At 38.3% G+C, this 17,801-nt stretch overlaps 1 protein-coding gene across 1 annotated transcript in view; it reads left to right on the top strand.

The window, feature by feature from the left end:
• Positions 1 to 17,801, top strand: part of CACNA2D3 (calcium voltage-gated channel auxiliary subunit alpha2delta 3) — a 390,523-nt gene that overhangs the window by 355,671 nt on the left and 17,051 nt on the right. The window contains exons 31-35 of the mRNA XM_088532049.1: positions 653 to 723; positions 8,940 to 9,015; positions 12,458 to 12,510; positions 14,078 to 14,133; positions 17,176 to 17,287. Coding sequence (XP_088388175.1) covers positions 653 to 723; positions 8,940 to 9,015; positions 12,458 to 12,510; positions 14,078 to 14,133; positions 17,176 to 17,287 — 368 coding nt within the window. The remainder of the gene's footprint in view (positions 1 to 652; positions 724 to 8,939; positions 9,016 to 12,457; positions 12,511 to 14,077; positions 14,134 to 17,175; positions 17,288 to 17,801) is intronic.

Raw genomic sequence — 17,801 nt, forward strand, 5'->3', positions numbered from 1 at the left:
GCAGATAATGGAGTCTCTTCCACATTACATACCAAATTCATAACATGAATGTTTGTTTTCTCAGTAGAGATTTATTTTGATTAGTCCACGTTTACTGAGCAAGGACAAAATGGGTAATTCATCAGGCTGAGTGGTTTTAAGTATGAAATGACTCTGAATGGAGTTAAAATTTATAGGATTGATGAAATGTACTGTTCCAGCTCCTTAAGCAGGTCATGCAGGAATTATAAACAATGCTTTTTTATGACTGTTTATGAAATCCTTTCAAAACCTGTTTATATCTTTTTTGAGTAACATTTTAATCACAAGGGTTTGTGATCAGATTAGTGTGTTTCCTTTACGAGCTTTAGGTTGGATGGCTTTTATTTCTGATATTGGATGTTATATAATGTACCTCAGTCTATTGTATAAGCTCTCACATCTGCTCAGGGGTAATAATGTAATCTCCATAACTTGCCATGACTGAGAAGTCCTCTTCATTTTTTATATAGCAGTAGTCCCGAAAACCTATCTGTGTAACTGTCAAAGCCACTCTTTTCAGGTCCTCGAATATGCCAGTTTAAATTGCATCCACTGTTGTTTTGCATTTATCTGAACTTCTGGTAGTTTCTTGCATTCTTTCCTGGTAATTTCTTGTGTTCTTTTCTTGCAGACTGGCTACTTTTTTGGTGAGGTTGAAGGGGCTGTGATGAACAAATTATTAACCATGGGCTCTTTTAAGAGGTAACAATTAATTATACCCTCTATCCCTTAGAAAAAAAAGTTTACTAAAATAAAATAAATAAAACCAAAGTCATATCAAAGAGGCCTGTGTTTGGCTGAGTGATGGGATTCTGCCCATGCTCCTCTTCGTATGAGCTTAGTGTGAGTTGATGCCAGGCACATGGAATGTCAAGACTATTGGTGGCTCAGCCTGCAGTGCCTTGGTCAAAGAGCAGTTTATTGGTGTGTGATGCTAAAGCTGCCTGTTTCTGTTGTTCCCACTGTCCTCAGGTGGAAATGGGATGGGGTCATATGTACTACTGGGTGATTTTAAATGGCTCTAAAGCAAATCATTGATGCAATATACAATATTTTGACGTATAAAAGTTGGAGATTGCTCAAGCCAGATAGTGCAAAATGTTCTACTGTTAGGAGGGAAGAATGATGTGTCACTAATTCATTTTCACTCGCATGTTAACTCACATTTGAGCATTGCTGTGACTATTGACCTGGTGTTATCATCATGATGGCAATAAAACCTAATGATGATTTTGTGTGTCTATCAAAATGAATTACGCATCCTGTGGAAATAAGAAAGGACTTTTCCCTTTAACCTCTAATTCAAAACGGGAGGTTTCATGGCTTTCACACAGTCCTAAGAACATTTCCTTACCCCTTCATCCTCTTACAGCTTGTGTAAGAGCATGAGAACTGCAGTACATGCCTGTAATACTTTTTCCTTTTATTTTCCTGGGCATTTCTAGTATAAAGATGACACCTTACTGGATGTAGTTATTGCGTGTGAGGGCATCCACAGCTGCTCTTCAAAGCGATGGCTTGTGTGCTTCCTTTATAAACCAGCTGCAGCTCTCCGAGGCAGAAAGCTTTTTGCACTGTCTCTGTGCATCATAGCTGAATGCTGGTCCCAGGAAACAACTGGCCTGAAGTGAAAGGCCCAGCTCTCAGCAAATCACCCCAAACCCCCAAGGTTCTCCAAGGATAACAATCTTTTTGATTTTAGCAATGAGTTCTTAACGTACGCTGTTAAAGGATGTGAAATAATACCTATTTATAAAACAGGCCGTGCAGTGGAAAGATCTTGTTTGTACAAGAGATGGAGCATTTTAGTTAAAGCAAACACAAACATGCAGTTAAAACCAGGGGAGGACACGTTGATTTGTCCCACTTTCCGTTGCCTGCCTAGCGAGGCGCTGGAAGCGGCGTGTCCACGGGGCGGTCGGGAAGGCCGAGGCCGCACGGCTCCAGCCGTGCTTCCAGGCTGGGAGGGCCCCGCTTCGGAGGGACGTTGCCCGTGAGTCCAGGGGCGTTCACGGAGAACGGAACCACAGTTAAAGATGGGAGAGGATCGAGCTGGAGTCGTTGCAGTGAGTGAACCTCCTGTGTTTGTGGCTGCTCGGTGGAGAGCTCGGTGCAGCAGCGAACAGGCATCCTGTGCTTCATGGGGACTTCAAATCCTCCCACCTGTAGCGGCTAATGAAAAACAATCAGACTTTTAGGTACTTATTTGAGTTATTAATTTGTCTAGGGTTTTTTTGTTCATTTTCCCAACATCTATTTTATATAGAGTAAGAAAAAAAATAGTGAATGGTGCTGTGGCAAAATGTGTGTTACCAGTCCCGCTCCCCGAAAAGCACAGGGAAGCAGTTACTGCAGGTACTATGTGCATTATACTCGTCCTTGCTTCTTGTCACAGAGACCAAACCACCAAGCAAGCTGTGATCTTTAGGCTTCTATTCCAAACTTCCGTAGCCATCCTTTCTTCCCACTTGCTCTTTATATGGCATCCACATTCCAGCAGATGAATTAATCAGCCTCGTCCTGTTTGATTAGTTTTTAGTGTTTAGTCAGTCAGTTTAGCAGTAGAAGGCTGCATGGTGCCCATGGCTGCACTTGCAGAAGAGGTTACTGAGGTCCCAGATAACCACAGGGATGGGAGAGGTCTCTTCCTCTTGGAGCCCGAACCTGGGCAGTGAATATACGTTCTGCCACCTGCCAGCTTCCAGGCATCCTGTCCACAGAAAGCACGAAATAATCCCTTCTCCCAGCACCTGCTAATGTGAGATGATACAGAAGCTCATTTTGGGATTGAGCTGGAAATGTTAAACTAACGGGAATCATTTGCTCCTGACTTATTATTAAATAAATCAAGATTCATTTATTATTTGAGAAAAGTATCTGCTGCTTATAGTAACTCAAGAAAAAAAAAAATAGACATCTTCATTGTAGTTCTTTGCAGCTTTACCAGCACATAAAAGCAGTGATAAAAATTATCATTGCTGGAAGTATGAAAATCAAAAGAAAAACATTATCATTGGAAAATTAAGGACTACAGGAGCAATGGGCCCTCAGAAGAAATGAACCAAATAATAACCAATAAATCTGGACAAAAATGAATGTAGGAGGAAAACTAAGCCAATGTATAAGGCAAATATAGAAGCAGCGTCGTTTCCTCTCACCACTTTTGTTCCCACCAGACATCATCATTGGGCCTTGATATTCAATCATCTTGTCAAGATTTTTGACCTCAATGGTGGGCACTTTGATCCCAGCTTTTCCAGATTCTGAGGCTCACTTGAATAAGCTCTGCACGCTTAGGAGCTTCCCTTGCTTCTTGCTTTTCCTTGCGCTGCTCCTGTATCTTTGCTCGTGTGCCTCCTCGCGAGCATCCCTGTGCCCTCAAAGCTGCCCTAATCCCTCACTTGTTTCCTCAAAATAAGTACATGCAGGAGCAGACTTTTATCTCTCTGTCTGAATTTGCTTTAGAAGCAAAACCGAACAAGTGTGTGGCCTCTAGGTTATAAGAAGATTATGGGAAAAAAAAAAAAAACCCTCTTTGCTAAGCCTCTTGCAAATAGCAAAATATTATTAAAGTCCAATCATGAAAACAGTAACTATTTGATCTGCAACAGGTTCCTAATTCCCCCTGAGGCAGCACAGCCTCCAAATGAAGGATATTTTTCAGTGTAGCTTAGGTCACTTCCTTGTACTTAGGCATAAATTTTAATTCAGTGTTCTGGAATATTTTTAAAGGTATTGAATGGACACTACTATTTTTAGAAGCTTTGTTTCTTTTCATGTGGATTTTTTCCCATCATAATTTTGACCTTTAAAAAATCTAATGATCTTTGCTTTCCCTTAATTTGGCTGTATTTGTGAATGTAGAGTAGGCCCAAGATTTACCCCATGGTTATGGCATAAATATTGCAAAAATGCATCAGGTAAATGAACAGGCAGTTGCATTTTATTTTCTGCTTGGACAAACAGAAGATCTTCAATTTTGGAAAATGAGCAGACTCTTTCCAACGATTGTCTGCTGTCTGATCCATCTTATTCACTGCAGAGGATATATGAGGCCTGCTATTGCTATGCTATTTGGAATTTCTAAGTGACTAATATTTTACTGTACTGCCCTGAAGAATGACGTTCCATTCTCCTGAGGGGCAGGTGCACCCAACAGGAGGAGAGCAGAGTGTCTCGCACAGCAGATCTCGGCACACGCTGGAGATGCTGAAGAACAGAAGCAGTCGCCTCCCTGCTGGCGTTGCCCTTTTCAGGAGCCCTGTTCTGATCTTTTGCATTTGCCAGATCTGGGCACGTCTTACACCTTTGCTCTGAAGTTTCGGCACTGCTACCTGGCATGTTCGCCCCTTGTGTGACATCTAAAACTAGCTGTCCCAGGACCGAGTTCAGGCATACTTTAAAGGCTGCCTCTGTAAATTTTTCTAACAGCTTCATGCTGTGTATTAGCTAAATGGGAATACTCTTACCCACTTAAAGAGGACCCCAGGTGTGAGCTGTGCAAGTGGGTCATCCTTCTACATGCTGAAAATAACGAGTTGAGTTGTCATTTTTGCAGCCTCGTGGCAATTAGGAATAGTTGAATGCTAAGTCACAGATAAGTGATGACAAATCTGTTTTGTCAAATGATTTAATTTATTTTTATCCCTTTCCTTGATACTAGTGGTGGTAGAAGGTATTAGACTGACAGCTTCTGGACACTGTAATAATCTATTTGTCAGTAAAGATGGGAGAACTAGGGCAGCAACAGAGCAGGTTTTCTTTCAATGTCCTGTGATCTCCCCACAAGAGCCCTCTTTGGATTTAGGACACGAGTTTACTCTTGATACCAGTCAGTGCTGTCCCTCTTTCTCCTCCTCCTCTCCCACTGTGAGGCTGTGGGACAGCTTCTTGTCCATGATCGTGTTAATGAACATCTCTCCATCAGAAGCGAGCTGCACTCACCAATCATTGTCTAATGAGTAAAGGATATTGTCAATAATTAGGACTTTTTAGGGATTTATTATTAGCTTCCTGTGCTTTTTTTTTTTTTTCTGAGCCCTTCCTTTTATATGGAATTGAAATATGTTGCCATAATAAGACAGAAAAATATTAAGCTTGATGTTCCTGTGAATTCTATGAATGTTCCCAAATATCTTCAACCATTGAAAAGATATTTGAAATTTATGCAGTGAAGATTGTTTTGCTAGCATAATTGTCTATTATGGCATTTATACTCTGAGCTAGAAATTCATACATATGCTGCAAATCTAGCTGAAAGCAGAAGAGTATCCCTGTTAAAATAGGCTGTGTTACTGGTGGTACTTAGAAGTTTAATTTTTTTGACCAAGATTTGTACGTTGTATAATAGAGGTGCATGTTTAATTATTGCAAAGTTTTTTTTGTTTCATTACTTGAGTATTTTTGCAAATAGTCCATATCTGTCTTATGATTACTTTTGAAAGCTTTAAAGCTTCTTTTTTTTTTTTTTTTTTTTTTTTTTTCATAGACCTCAGTGATGAGGTATGTGAGAGGGGTCAGTTGGCAGCATATAGGCAACCTTTAAATTTAGATCAGGGGAAGCCTTTCATTCTGCAGGAGTTGATTAAATCTGCCTGAATGATAGGAAAGCTTATTTTGGAACATCTCAGAAAGATGTTAGCAATGAAACAGCACTCCAGAAATGACACCTGGACATAGAAGCACCACAGTATCTTAGGCCAGTGTTTTGACTACCAAGACTGCAGTAGCCTTAACAAGGAATAGGACTGGAAGGCTTTTACCTTCTTATTACATTTCCAAGAATAAAACCAAAACAAAACTGTATTTGAATTTGTAAATGCCATGGAACCCATTTATATGGAGCTTTAATATCGTTCGCAGTGACAGAGAGTGAGAGTCTAAAATTGATTCAATATGTTGCGGTGTTCAGATTTCAACACGGTTACGGGTTTCATCCACTGATCTTTAAAGCTTCTTGCAAAATTCCTATTTGTTTCTAGTGGGGAAGAATCAGGTCTTTGTAAGGATGTTTGGCAGTCGTGCTTTTGCTGATATAACTTGCACATCCTGTGTTGTACTCGTTTGAATTGTCTGTAGAGACTTTCAGGTAGGTGTTGAACCTACCCACTTCAAAAATCGCTGCGTTGATGAATACATTGCTCAAAAAGCAGAACTTATTTTAGAATTTTGTTATTAAGAAATACATGCATGGCGTGTACCTTTCTAAACATTTGCTTCCTTTCTCCTTTTTCTTTTTTCCTTCTTCTCCCCAATTACATTATCTGTTTTCTGGATTGTTTCTGAAGCAGAATCTTCACACTGGCAACACCTTTAGATATACTTATTAAAGGTTTAAACTCTTTGTACTGCTATCTACTGACATTAAAACATAGCCAAAAAACAATTTTACAGTGTTCCACCATGATTTTGAGTTTTTTATTACAACTCCTTCCCTCTGCCATACTTTGAAACTTAGTATTTCTTTCCTTGTTAAATGGGATTGTATTTAACTACATATGTTTTAGTATTTTTGTTCCTCCTATTCATAACACAGTCTTAGATTGTTTTATACTGCCTACAATGAAATAAGACAATCCACAGTAATAGAATATAGCATGTCTGGTTGCAGTATTCACTGTGTTTATGATTGTTTGAGTACCTATTTCAGTCTTTTTATGACCTTTTATCTTTGAACATTTAAAGAAACTATTTGTTATATTTCAAAAAGTGTAATACTAACAAAATTAACTTGGAGAGGGAAAAGCCTTTGTCCAGTATGTAAAACTGACTTTGAAATTATAACAGATGTTCCAAATGACACACTATAATGGTATTTGTTTAATACCTCTTAGTAGAATAAAGAAGCCCACAGATTAGCCAAGCTGTTCTTGTGTATGGAACTGAAAGTTAAGAAAATGATTGCACTTCCAAATACCAAGTGAATAGTCACCAAACTTATTCTCTTGAATTTTTTTTTTTTTGCAAAGAATAAAGGCTAAAGCAAATGCTATTCTACTCCAAGCACTAGCTAGCAAATCGAGGAGGATGGGGACCATTTGAGCAACATAGATTTCCTTAACTTTCTGCAGAGAGCAAGTTAAAATGCGTGAACTGTCCTTGCATGTGCACTCACCAACTGCTGCCATTGCTAGGAGATCCCCTGTGGACATCCAGCATGGCCCTTAGGTCTAGATGAATAAACCAGTGGAGCTGACACCAAGCGTGGAAAGGGCAGAGTGGAGAGAGTACGTTCCAGGGGCTGGATTCCGACCACGGTTAAGGGGAGGAAAGCAAGAACCAGCTAGAGAAAGTGGTGTATTACTGCAAGCCGCACGGGCAGCACAGCTTACACCATGTACTGCTCTGTTTGTCTTGGCAGATCTGTGTGCGCGGATCTGGCTGTGGGCGTCATTCTGCCAAGTATGGTCAGTGTTCAACTTACACCCATGTTTAGGTCTCTAGTTATGCGTGTGTCTACCATGTGCCTCTCTCTGCCAGCCCAGAAAACAGTGGCTTCTTGGCCATTTTTATTCTGAATGTGAGATAAAAGTCAATCATGTGAGCAGTATGACCATATACTAAATGGTTAGCTGAAGCTGCAAGAGCCAATATATTTAGATATTGTGCCTGTGAGCCAAAAATAAAATGTAGTGCCTAATAAAGAAGCTTTTAGGGATGGCTGCTGTCACCAAACTAGATCAGAAAAAAATTATATACAGTTTCTACTGGTATGGATTACAGCATTTTATTGGTACAGGTTGCAACATTTCATGGCATGCAGTGCAGAATGCATTTCATGGTGATGCTGAATGCATTTCATGACCTGTGTTTGGCAGCTTCTGGGACATCCTTTCCATAGCCGAATTTGTGTGTTCTCCTTTCCTCTTCACTTAGAAGCAAGGCACACATCACAAAACATTGAAGTCCCATCTCATAAAGTCATTTATGTCCAGTTGTGTTCCCTTGTCCTTGATGATGATGAAGTCAAATGGATATGTTCAAGCAATACTAGTCCAATGGATATGTTCAAGCAATATTAGTAACTTTTATAGACTTGTTGCATTTTATCAGATAAATAATCTATTCTACATCTATTACAGATGTTAAATGCTTTTCTGTGTATGGATATAATCAATTAATTGTTCTATGGACAGACAGATTTAGAGAAATAATCACATTTCCATATACTATCTCTGAGTTCTGGATTTTACATTTAGATCTCTAAAGTGTGTCAATGGTGAATAAAATCAATTTTGGAAAGAAATTTCCCTGTGACTGTGCATCTGAAGAGGCCTCTAGCCTATGCTAGTTACAGCAGCTATCTGACGTGGAATATTTTGTCCTCATGAAAAGAAGCAAAAAGAAACTCATCCTGTTGTGAATGTCTGTACAGTGAATACAGTGACTTCAACCCTCCCTCTCCTTTGGAAGAGAGAGCCCTGCTCACACGTCTGTTACGCACTGAGGCGCTAGAGCAGCAGAAATGTCTTTCTGTATTTTTTTGGAATTTGACTGTGGTCCCTCATGAGAAGCCCTTCAGATGCACAGGTCCTTCCACTTTCTGGGGCTACATGTGCTGCGCTCAGTCCAGAACCAGCTGTTGGAGCATCCTGTTGAATGTGTATTCTCTTCCTCCTGGCATTGTTTCTCCCATTGTGTGTTACACTGTGTGTTACCTTCCCTGTTTTCTCTTCTCCTAGTTATGCCTTTGCTTTGTTCCACAGTCCGATAAAATCCTTACAAACTTTCCACACTGTTTCGTACCTTTATTCCCCTTTGTACGTAAAATATTTTAATGATCCCTTTTCCTCTGTACCCCACCACCCTCACAGTTTTTATTTGCCCATCTACTTTGTAGGCAGACTTTTCCATAACATCATTTTTATTCCAGTGTGTTTTCTTCTTTTAGTCAAGCAGTTTTTTGTTCTTCTCTGTAGAATTACACTTTATGACTACCAGGCCATGTGTAGAACAAACAAAGAGAGTAGCGACAGTGCCCATAGCTTACTGGACGTAAGTATAGTTAATTTTCTGAACACCTTTCCATGCAATCATCAAAGAAAATTGTTGCAAATACATCATGGCCATTGTAAGCCCATAATTTTAATTTGGAATGCTTACAGCTATCGGGTTTATCATAGTGCATAAGAGGAATGCTTTATTATAAACAAATGCAAAGTGTTAAGCATTTACAAGTTCAAGTCCTTATACAACCATTTTTAATACTGGACCACCATTTGGGAGGCGATGTTGGAATGTCCTTTGTCCCATACAAAATGCTTGTATTTGGGAGGCTGGAAACAAATTTACATTTTCGGTATGTAAACATATACACATATGGAAATATGCAATTCAAATTAAAAACTGAGGGTTTTGTTATATGAAAGGATTGGTTCTTTTACAGAGCAAACACAAGCCAATGTTTTGATACATTTTCCCAAGCATTTAAAGAAGATACCTTTTAAAGTAGAATTTCAATGATCATTTAGTCCCTTGTCTTCTAATTAGCTGTGAATACAAATCCTGTCCCTCTGCAAGGCCTGGGGTCCTCCAAGTGGGGGGTCTGGCCAGGGTAGCACTCACTTGTTACCAGATCATTTATTAAGGTAATATGTCCATAACTTTGTATTGTTAACTCTAAGGGCATTTTATAATCGCTTATACACCGTATAGATTGCTATTTCAAGTTTAACTTGTAAAGTGTTAGATAAACTATAGTTCCTGCATATTAGAAACTGTTTAACAAATATATGAATATTTTAACATGAAATAATCATAGGTAAAGGCAACACAAAAATTAACAGCACTATCAGGCCAGAAAAGCTGTCTGGCATTTTATATTTTTGAATGCACAAGGCTCCAGCTACAAAAACTTTGTCTACACATAGTTAGGTAAATTGTTAGATAAATGGCAACTTCCAAATACCTATAAATACGCAGCTTCTATGGTCTCTGCTTTTATGGGGAATGTCTATGGTTTGTTTAATAATGGTATGCATTTTGGGATGCGTTCATTTACATGATCCCATGTGTTTTTGAAACAGCTGCAAATAAGGATTATACTGCATTTATCGATCTGTTAACCTGCTGGGGCCTGAACCTGAAACAAAAGACTCAGTACGCTGAGTTCCAGGCTGTGCAATGGGTCTTTAACTCTTAGGGAAAGACTGCTGTGAATCACATCTGCGTGGAACAGTTTAAAATATATTAAAATTGTCAGTAACAGCTTTCCTCTCCAAGGCATGGGGCTTCAGCTTGGTTTGCACAAGCAGCCAGCATGCCGGGCTGAAGTCCTTCTCTCTCATAGGCAGGCTTTTATCCAGGAGATTTTCACGATTTCAATTTCTGCCCATGCTCTGTTCACTGAGAAAAACACCCTGGAGTACTTGTGGGATACCCCGAGACGTGATGAGCATGTTCTTTAATTAGGTTTTTGAGAATAGACAAACTTTCTTTTTAAATCTCAAGTGAGTTTTTGTCAGCTTCATTTTGAAAGTTAGGGAAAGCTTTAATTTACTCTTTTCAATTCACTTCTACTAATCATGAGTACAGAGAAAGTACAAAGAGAACTTGCAGTGAAAACAGGAAGGGCCGTGTTCCTCAAAAATAACTCATTTCTGTGTTTTAATTGCAGTTTTTCACATGTAGATCAGGTTATTAGACAGCTTTTGGCACATTTTAATATCTAAAATGATAAATTAGATATGGGCAAGAGTTATAAATTAAACAGTCCCTTTCATTACCATGTGACATTGCTTTTTAAAATATATCTGGATAGCAGCTTGTAATTAAGATAAATTAAAACACAAAAATAAGCTAAGTTATTCAAACCCTTGCTAACATTCCATGAAATCTAATAATTTCTATTGAAATTTGTCAGTGCCATAGAATCACTCAGGTCAATTCCTTTGGCTTGTTTTTTTTAAAAAAATATATATATATATATGGAGAATAAAACTGGTCACAGTCTTTGACTGTGAGGACACAGTCTTTGAATGGGAAACACTATTTCAGTAAAATCACATTTCATAAGGATACAGTGATTGCAATGTCATAAAAAGCTTTTCCATTAGGATTTCAAGACAAACTCTTTTCCTCAGTTTATGTCCTATAATGTTCAAATCTTCTGTTTCAGTTATGTTGGAAAAGTTTGTTTCATTTTGTTCTAGCTCTCATCTTAAAAGCATTTATTTTATAAAATGCACTATATTTTATATTAAATAGATATTATTTTACAGTATAATTTGTCGTTAGCAAAGCAAAAAGTGCATAGCATCTTCAAAGTAGGTAATTTTGATTATTTCAGAACAAAATTTTAAGTTACTTGTGTGGAAGTTTTCAAGTTTTCTGAATTGCAAAGAAAATTTTAAAAACTGTCCCAAAGAGCTAGAACTTTCTTTTTTCTTCTTTTTCTTGAGGAAAGACTTATGATACCGTTTTGTAATGGGCATAATAGTGTGGCTGATGGTTTCCTGCGAGAGGCTCCTTAGCAGGAGGAGCCCTTGGGCCGCTCGGGTTTCGCGCCCCGGCCTGCTCGGCGTTGGGTGCCCGAGGCGCTGGGCAGGCGGCTGCCCCGGCCGCGAAACGTGGGGCCTGCAGGGAGCCGAGCGAGCCCCTTCCTATGTGATTTTAATCGTGTGAGAGGCTCCGTGAGAGCCCGTGCGGCCGCTCACACGCGCTGAAACGCTGTGCCGGTACGGGACCTGAAAAATAAACTTGCGGAGTTTAGGCAGCCAAAGGACCATACCACAAGTAAAACAAGCGTAGGTTATTCTCTGCAGATCCCTGGAAGCTGACTTTTCTGCCCGAGATTCTTTCAAAGTTAATATTCCGATTGATATTCTTTTAAAAGTTGAAATGTTTAACATGTATTAGAAATCCTGTCAACAGCAATTTTTTTTTTTAAGCATTAGCTTTATTTGGTGTTCTCCAGAAAAACAGAGGGAAGGAAGAAGAATCTGAAAAATTACTTACACTGCTTACAGCTGGCCCATGACACAGATAACTTCATTTAGGTAAATTAAAACTTCAGAAGCTTTTCCCAGTCTAATTAGATTGAGGTAGTGAATATAGATTTACATTATAGAGAGGCAAGTCTGTGAATTGCAGTCTAGGAAAAGCTCATATTATCTACCAGAACTGTTCCTCCAGCCATAGCCTGGGAAATAGGAACCCCTAGAGGTTAAATATTTAAGAATAATTTGCAAAACTTTCATTTTTAGAATGATAATCTGTGTACAGAGCCACGTGTAAAGGAAATTTCATGACAATGTGTTTTATTATCCAATATAATAATTATATTTTTTCTCTTATCTCTAAGAAAAAGCTACTATTCTTTTTCTCATGCTTTCCATGCATTTGAATATCAATAACATTGTCTTTACATGGGGATTTTCAGTTAAAGTATCGATACTGCATGTTTTGCCTTTTTAATAAATAAGTTGCTTCTCTTCAGCCTTATAATGCCTTCTTTGCTGCAATAAAATGGATAATGACTGAGCTTGTCTTGTAAGTAAATTTTAAGAACTTAAATAATATTTGTTCTTCTCTTCTACGTTGGGCTATTCTGCTATTTTAAATTTAGTGTATTTTTTTTCCTTTTTTTCCTTTCAATTTAGCATTGCTAAAATCTGAAAAAAATTGACTTCGTGAATGCGTAGTTGCAACTCTTATTATGTTATTCATGGTCATCACTTATATCCGTATGTCTTTGCTTAGTAAGTCTAGCAGCTTGCTATATACAAACCAAATTTATTATTGTGGTTACTGTTAAATTTAACATAAATGTCTGGCTGTTTGTAATGCTGCCTGGGTGGGCTCTTGTCAATATAGCAAACTGTTACAGTGAATCATTGTGTTCTTTCTGATTTCATAAATTTCCGTAAGACGGACCAGATCATTTCTGTAAGATGGTGCCAGATAAAGGTGCATACACTGTGTGTATGCTATGGAACTTTTTAACCTTCTCTAATAGTTCTAATCATTTCAGTTATTATGTAATAATATGTAAGTATTTCCTTTAAGAGTCATTGCCTAAGAAATCGCAGAGAAATATCATGCAATGAAAGGAAGCTTTGAAATGTTTTCTTTTGTGCTATTAATCCGTACATTTTGTGATTGCTTTTATCAGACAGTAGAATTGTAGACTTAAGTGAATATTAACTCCAGAAATAGAGCTAGTCTTTTCCTTTAGCCATTTTAATTGGAAATTCTATGACCTTTCATCAGAAAGTTAGAATAAGATTTAAGGAAAATGAATGTGATAGCTATTGCCAGTGTGCAGAGCTTTCAAAGTTTGTATTGGGAAAAAAAAAATGAGACTGTTGCTATCCATAACAGTTTCAAAAATTGTAAGAAACCCTCTTTTTTTTTTTTAAATAGTGCAGTTTCATGTCTGTATTATTAACTGGATATTCAGTTCACATTCTTCATACGGGCAGTGCAAACTGATTGACTGGTTTGTTTCAACCCGTTCTTTAGAGTGCATTGCAGTATGTTTTGGTGGGCTACCATTTGCTACCTATCTTGTTAGAATTGATTAGACGCTGGTTAATCAAACCTTTTCTGCTAATAGAAATAATAGAAATAAAATACAATTTATTACTTAGATCCAACAGTATTAATAAAATGTATTTTTATACTTCTGTACTATAGCCAGGAAATATTTCATTTTAAAAATAATAATAAAAATGTATTAATATAATAATACAATATTAAAAATATTAGAATGAAAATATATCGCATAATGGAAAATAGTTAGCAATGAGGGTAAACAGTAAAAACGCTGCAGGCTGCCATGTACTGAGAATTTTAATGGACACTTCAAGTAAGAGCAGCTGATTAATAATAGGTAAATCTATGATTTATTGGAAGTTTTATTTTCTGAATAACTTCCCAATGGTACGATATCACCCAGTGAAAATATGACCATGGCAAAAGATAATAACCTAGAGTAATGCCAGCAAGATGAATGTCAATATTGTGTTAGCTTTTATTTAAAATAAGCATAGTGTTACTGGAATACTGACAGTCAGCGTTGAAAGTGTTGGGATAATATGAAAAATCATTTGTTTAGGTTCCTTGTGGAATTTAATCTATGCAGTTGGTGGCATTCTGATCTAACAGCCAAAGGTAAGTGTAAATTTTAATCCTGTCTGTAATGCCAGAAATTGCTAGATTGCATTGGATTTTTAATATTCAGATGTTAATTAATTATCTTCTGGTAAGAACAGTTTATCTCCTGTATCGTCATCCTCTGCTTTTTTCAGTCTCTCTCAAAACAGGAGAGAATTAAGATCATCTTCTGTGAATAATCTGAAAATGTTTGTGTGTGCTGTAGAGAGTACGCTGCGCTTGTATAAAGGAAAAATTAAAATAGTAGATAATATTTTTAAGAGCTGCTGTACTGCTTAAGCTATTATCGTGGTGCAAAATGCCATTTTATGAGCATAAAAATCTCTGTGTAAGTTCTTTTTAAGGCTTCATAAGATGATAAATTTCCTGGTTTTATTTTTAAACAGTTTTAGGATGCCTTTTGTTTTATCTTACAATTTGAAGTAGATGTTTAAAAATAAAGCCTAGATGAATTAAAAATGAATTTATTGGAAATAATTTTTCAAAACTCGAGGCTTCATCAGAAATAATAAGGAAAGCAAAATTCAATAGTTCTCATAAGAATTAGAAGTTCTGAATTTCATCTCTCATGTTTTACCAGACTTTTTATGACATTTCAGAAGCATTGCTCAAAAGTAAAAGTATAATTTTTAGGAAGGTTTCTCCTCAATTGGTTATTTCACAGGCAAATTACGGAGCACACTATTTATTGGTATAGCAATTTAAATTGAATTCTTCAACCTGTGTTTCTGATTTGCATATTCCACAGGAAAACAGGGGCTAAAAGAGCTGCTTTAGACTTTAATTCATCTTCTAATTGCCTGGCAGTCTGATGACTGCCTTTATGCCAGAATAACACCCTGGTAAAAGTTAAAGTTTGGGGAAAATGGAGCATACGGATGTCCTGGAGTATTCCAGTTCCCCTGTAGTAAAAAGACTGCTGAGCTCCCCTAGCAAAAGGCCGTGTCCTGGACCTGCATGTGGCGCGGGCAAAGGGAAGGCCAAGGTGGAGGTCTGCACAGGGTGGACACTTCGTAAGTGTCTGCTGCAAATTTAGGTTCATCAGCAGAGTAGAACCTTTCCTGCTTTGAGGTAAATCCCATCTAGGATGTATGAACTACAGAAGAGGGGCGTTACTAACTTCCAACCTGTTCTTTGGTTAAAGATTCTTTGATTCGGGATTTCTATTCAGGTTTGAGTTCAAAGTGAGGTTTTAACTACACACTTCATCATTCCCTTGGTGAGTAAAAACATTGACAATACTCCCTCATGATGCTCACTGGAATAGTAGCAATTTTCTGGGACTGTTTGCAGTCAGATATGATCAGGAGGCAAGTGGCTTGGTAATCATCAGGGATAAGCAGGACAAAAGCAAGATCCAGTTCACACAGAGATTCCAGCCAAAGGGAGAAGCATGTACTTGGGTAGGCTTTTGTGTCAATTTGTGTCAATCAGTTTACCTTGCTGCTAAAATTTGTGGCAGTCATAACTACACCTCATGAAATTAAAATGAATTAACTCACTTTTCTTTTTTTTTCATTTTTCTTAATGTCTGTTGAAATTTGTTTGTTTATTTAAAAGTTTCTCTAACGGGGAACTTCGTTCTTCTCAAATGGTGACAGTAGTAGGACAGCATGCATTGCTGAAGGTACTAGAACTTCCCTGCACACTTGCCAATTACAAAACCCAGTCGGAAAAATACTCCTATGCAAGCACTCGTGATCTCAGTCACGTTTGTAAATGAGAGAAGAAACCGGCTTCCTAAGCCTTGGGCAACCCAGTAATCTTCTAGGAGGTGCTGGAAATCTGAGACCCTTGAATCTCTGTCAGCCTCTTTGTTACATGGACCATATGTTGATACAAGTGAGGCTAGACCCCAGAATTGCAGATGAAATAAATTTCAGTCATTAGAGCTAGTCAGATAATTTTTAAGAAAATGCCGAATTGTCAAATAGCTCGTGACCATAGTGGAAACATGTCAGAGAACAAAACTTTTCTGACCGACTTTAATACCTTCCTCAAATTCAGTGCATCTGGGGGAATATTTATCTTTGAATTATTAAAAAAAAAAAACTCAGGAATATATATCCTGCAGGCTGACTGCTGATGCCAGTTTTGGTTGTTCCCATGGCTCCGTGCAGTATATGCAGCCCTGCTTCTAAAACAGACCAACTTCAGTTGCTGATCTGTGGCATCCAAGAGCCTGTTTAGTGTAATCTATTTCTGTCATACTCATTCTTGTTTTCTCACCTAGCAATTAGTTTAAGATAGGGTTAACATTTGTGCTGATGTGCAAGCGAACATCTCCATGCTGGGGTGGGGAGGAGAAAGAATGGGAGCGAGGGAGACACTTCCCAATCCATATTTCAGTGTGATAGTTGGTTCCCAGCCCCGGTGCTGCCCTGTAGTTCCACCTTGGATAACACACATTGCTTCCCTGTGCCTCGATTTCCCCGGGTAGTGGCACGTGCTTTGCCCTTGCACTGCTGCAGTGCCAGGGTTCAGAGGGAGACCGCTGTAAAGTCCTCATTACTACTGTGTAGGGAAGCAGATGACAAGTATTATTTATGGGCAAGGTAACACTTCTGCCCCCTACCCACAGAGTTTATTTTAAGTGCTGAAACACTGCAAAGATGCCAAGTCATAATCCAAAAAAGCACTCTGGCTTCAGCAAAACGTACCACAATTTAGTTAGCTTATAAATGTAAACACCCATGCTTAATGAGTTAGTGGTGCACAGCAGTACTGGAGTAAGTCCTTGAATCTAGAGAGAAAGAATAAATCTTGTGCGTAAGTGTAGACTAGATTGGCAAAGGCTAAAACAAGAGTAGCTACTTTAATGGTTATGTCTTACAAAATTTCATTCCATGGATAAACTTTTTTTTTTTAATTGAAATATATAAAGTGTTTTGCACTGCCTAGGAAATCTCACAGGGTGGCAGAAGCTGAGTAACTTTTCTTTTCTCCGCGAGCTCTGTCATACAGCATCTTGTGTTGTTCAGAATTGTGTATGCTGATCTTCCCGTGTTAACATCAAGATATTTTTTCCTGTGCCTATAGCGCAGAGGTTGAAACAAACCCTAGAGCCCTGTGATACCGAATATCCAGCTTTTGTTTCTGAACGCACTATAAAGGAGACCACGGGGAATATTGCTTGCGATGACTGTTTCAAGTAAGCCCTTTCGATTTCTTATACAACTGTTTGTGACAAAGCAGTAAAACTGAATTATTCAGGTTTGTGCTGAAGAATGTACAAGTCTGTCATGTTCTGTCTTATACAATGACCTCTGTCAGGATGTCATTTCTCTTATTACAGGGGTCATCTGAAGTTTGATATTCTTAAATTAAAGCATGAGTATTATCTTCTTAAAAAAAAAAAAAAAGGCTAAAAACTGATAGAAGGCTCTGTTAATTCCAGAGAATAGTGCATGTTTTAAGTCCTCTTCTCCATGCAGGCAACGTTCGGAGGGGGAATTCTGTAGAGACTTAGGTACAAAAATCATGGTGCTGCCCGCTCTCCTGTACCCCGGGGAAATGCTGCTGGGTGGGTTTGATGTCCTCTGCGGCACGGTGGGCTCTGCTGGTTGACCTGCCTGCCAAGCAGCCCTTCCTGCTTGGAAGAGTGGGAGAGGATTCGTCTATCCAGCAACTTTCAGTGCTGGGAAGCTGAGTTAATAACAGCAAAG

This window comes from Tinamus guttatus, unplaced genomic scaffold (assembly GCF_059628265.1).
Source record: "Tinamus guttatus ecotype Peru unplaced genomic scaffold, ASM5962826v1 Tinamus_guttatus_pri_ptg000451l, whole genome shotgun sequence".
NCBI lineage: Eukaryota > Metazoa > Chordata > Aves > Tinamiformes > Tinamidae > Tinamus > Tinamus guttatus.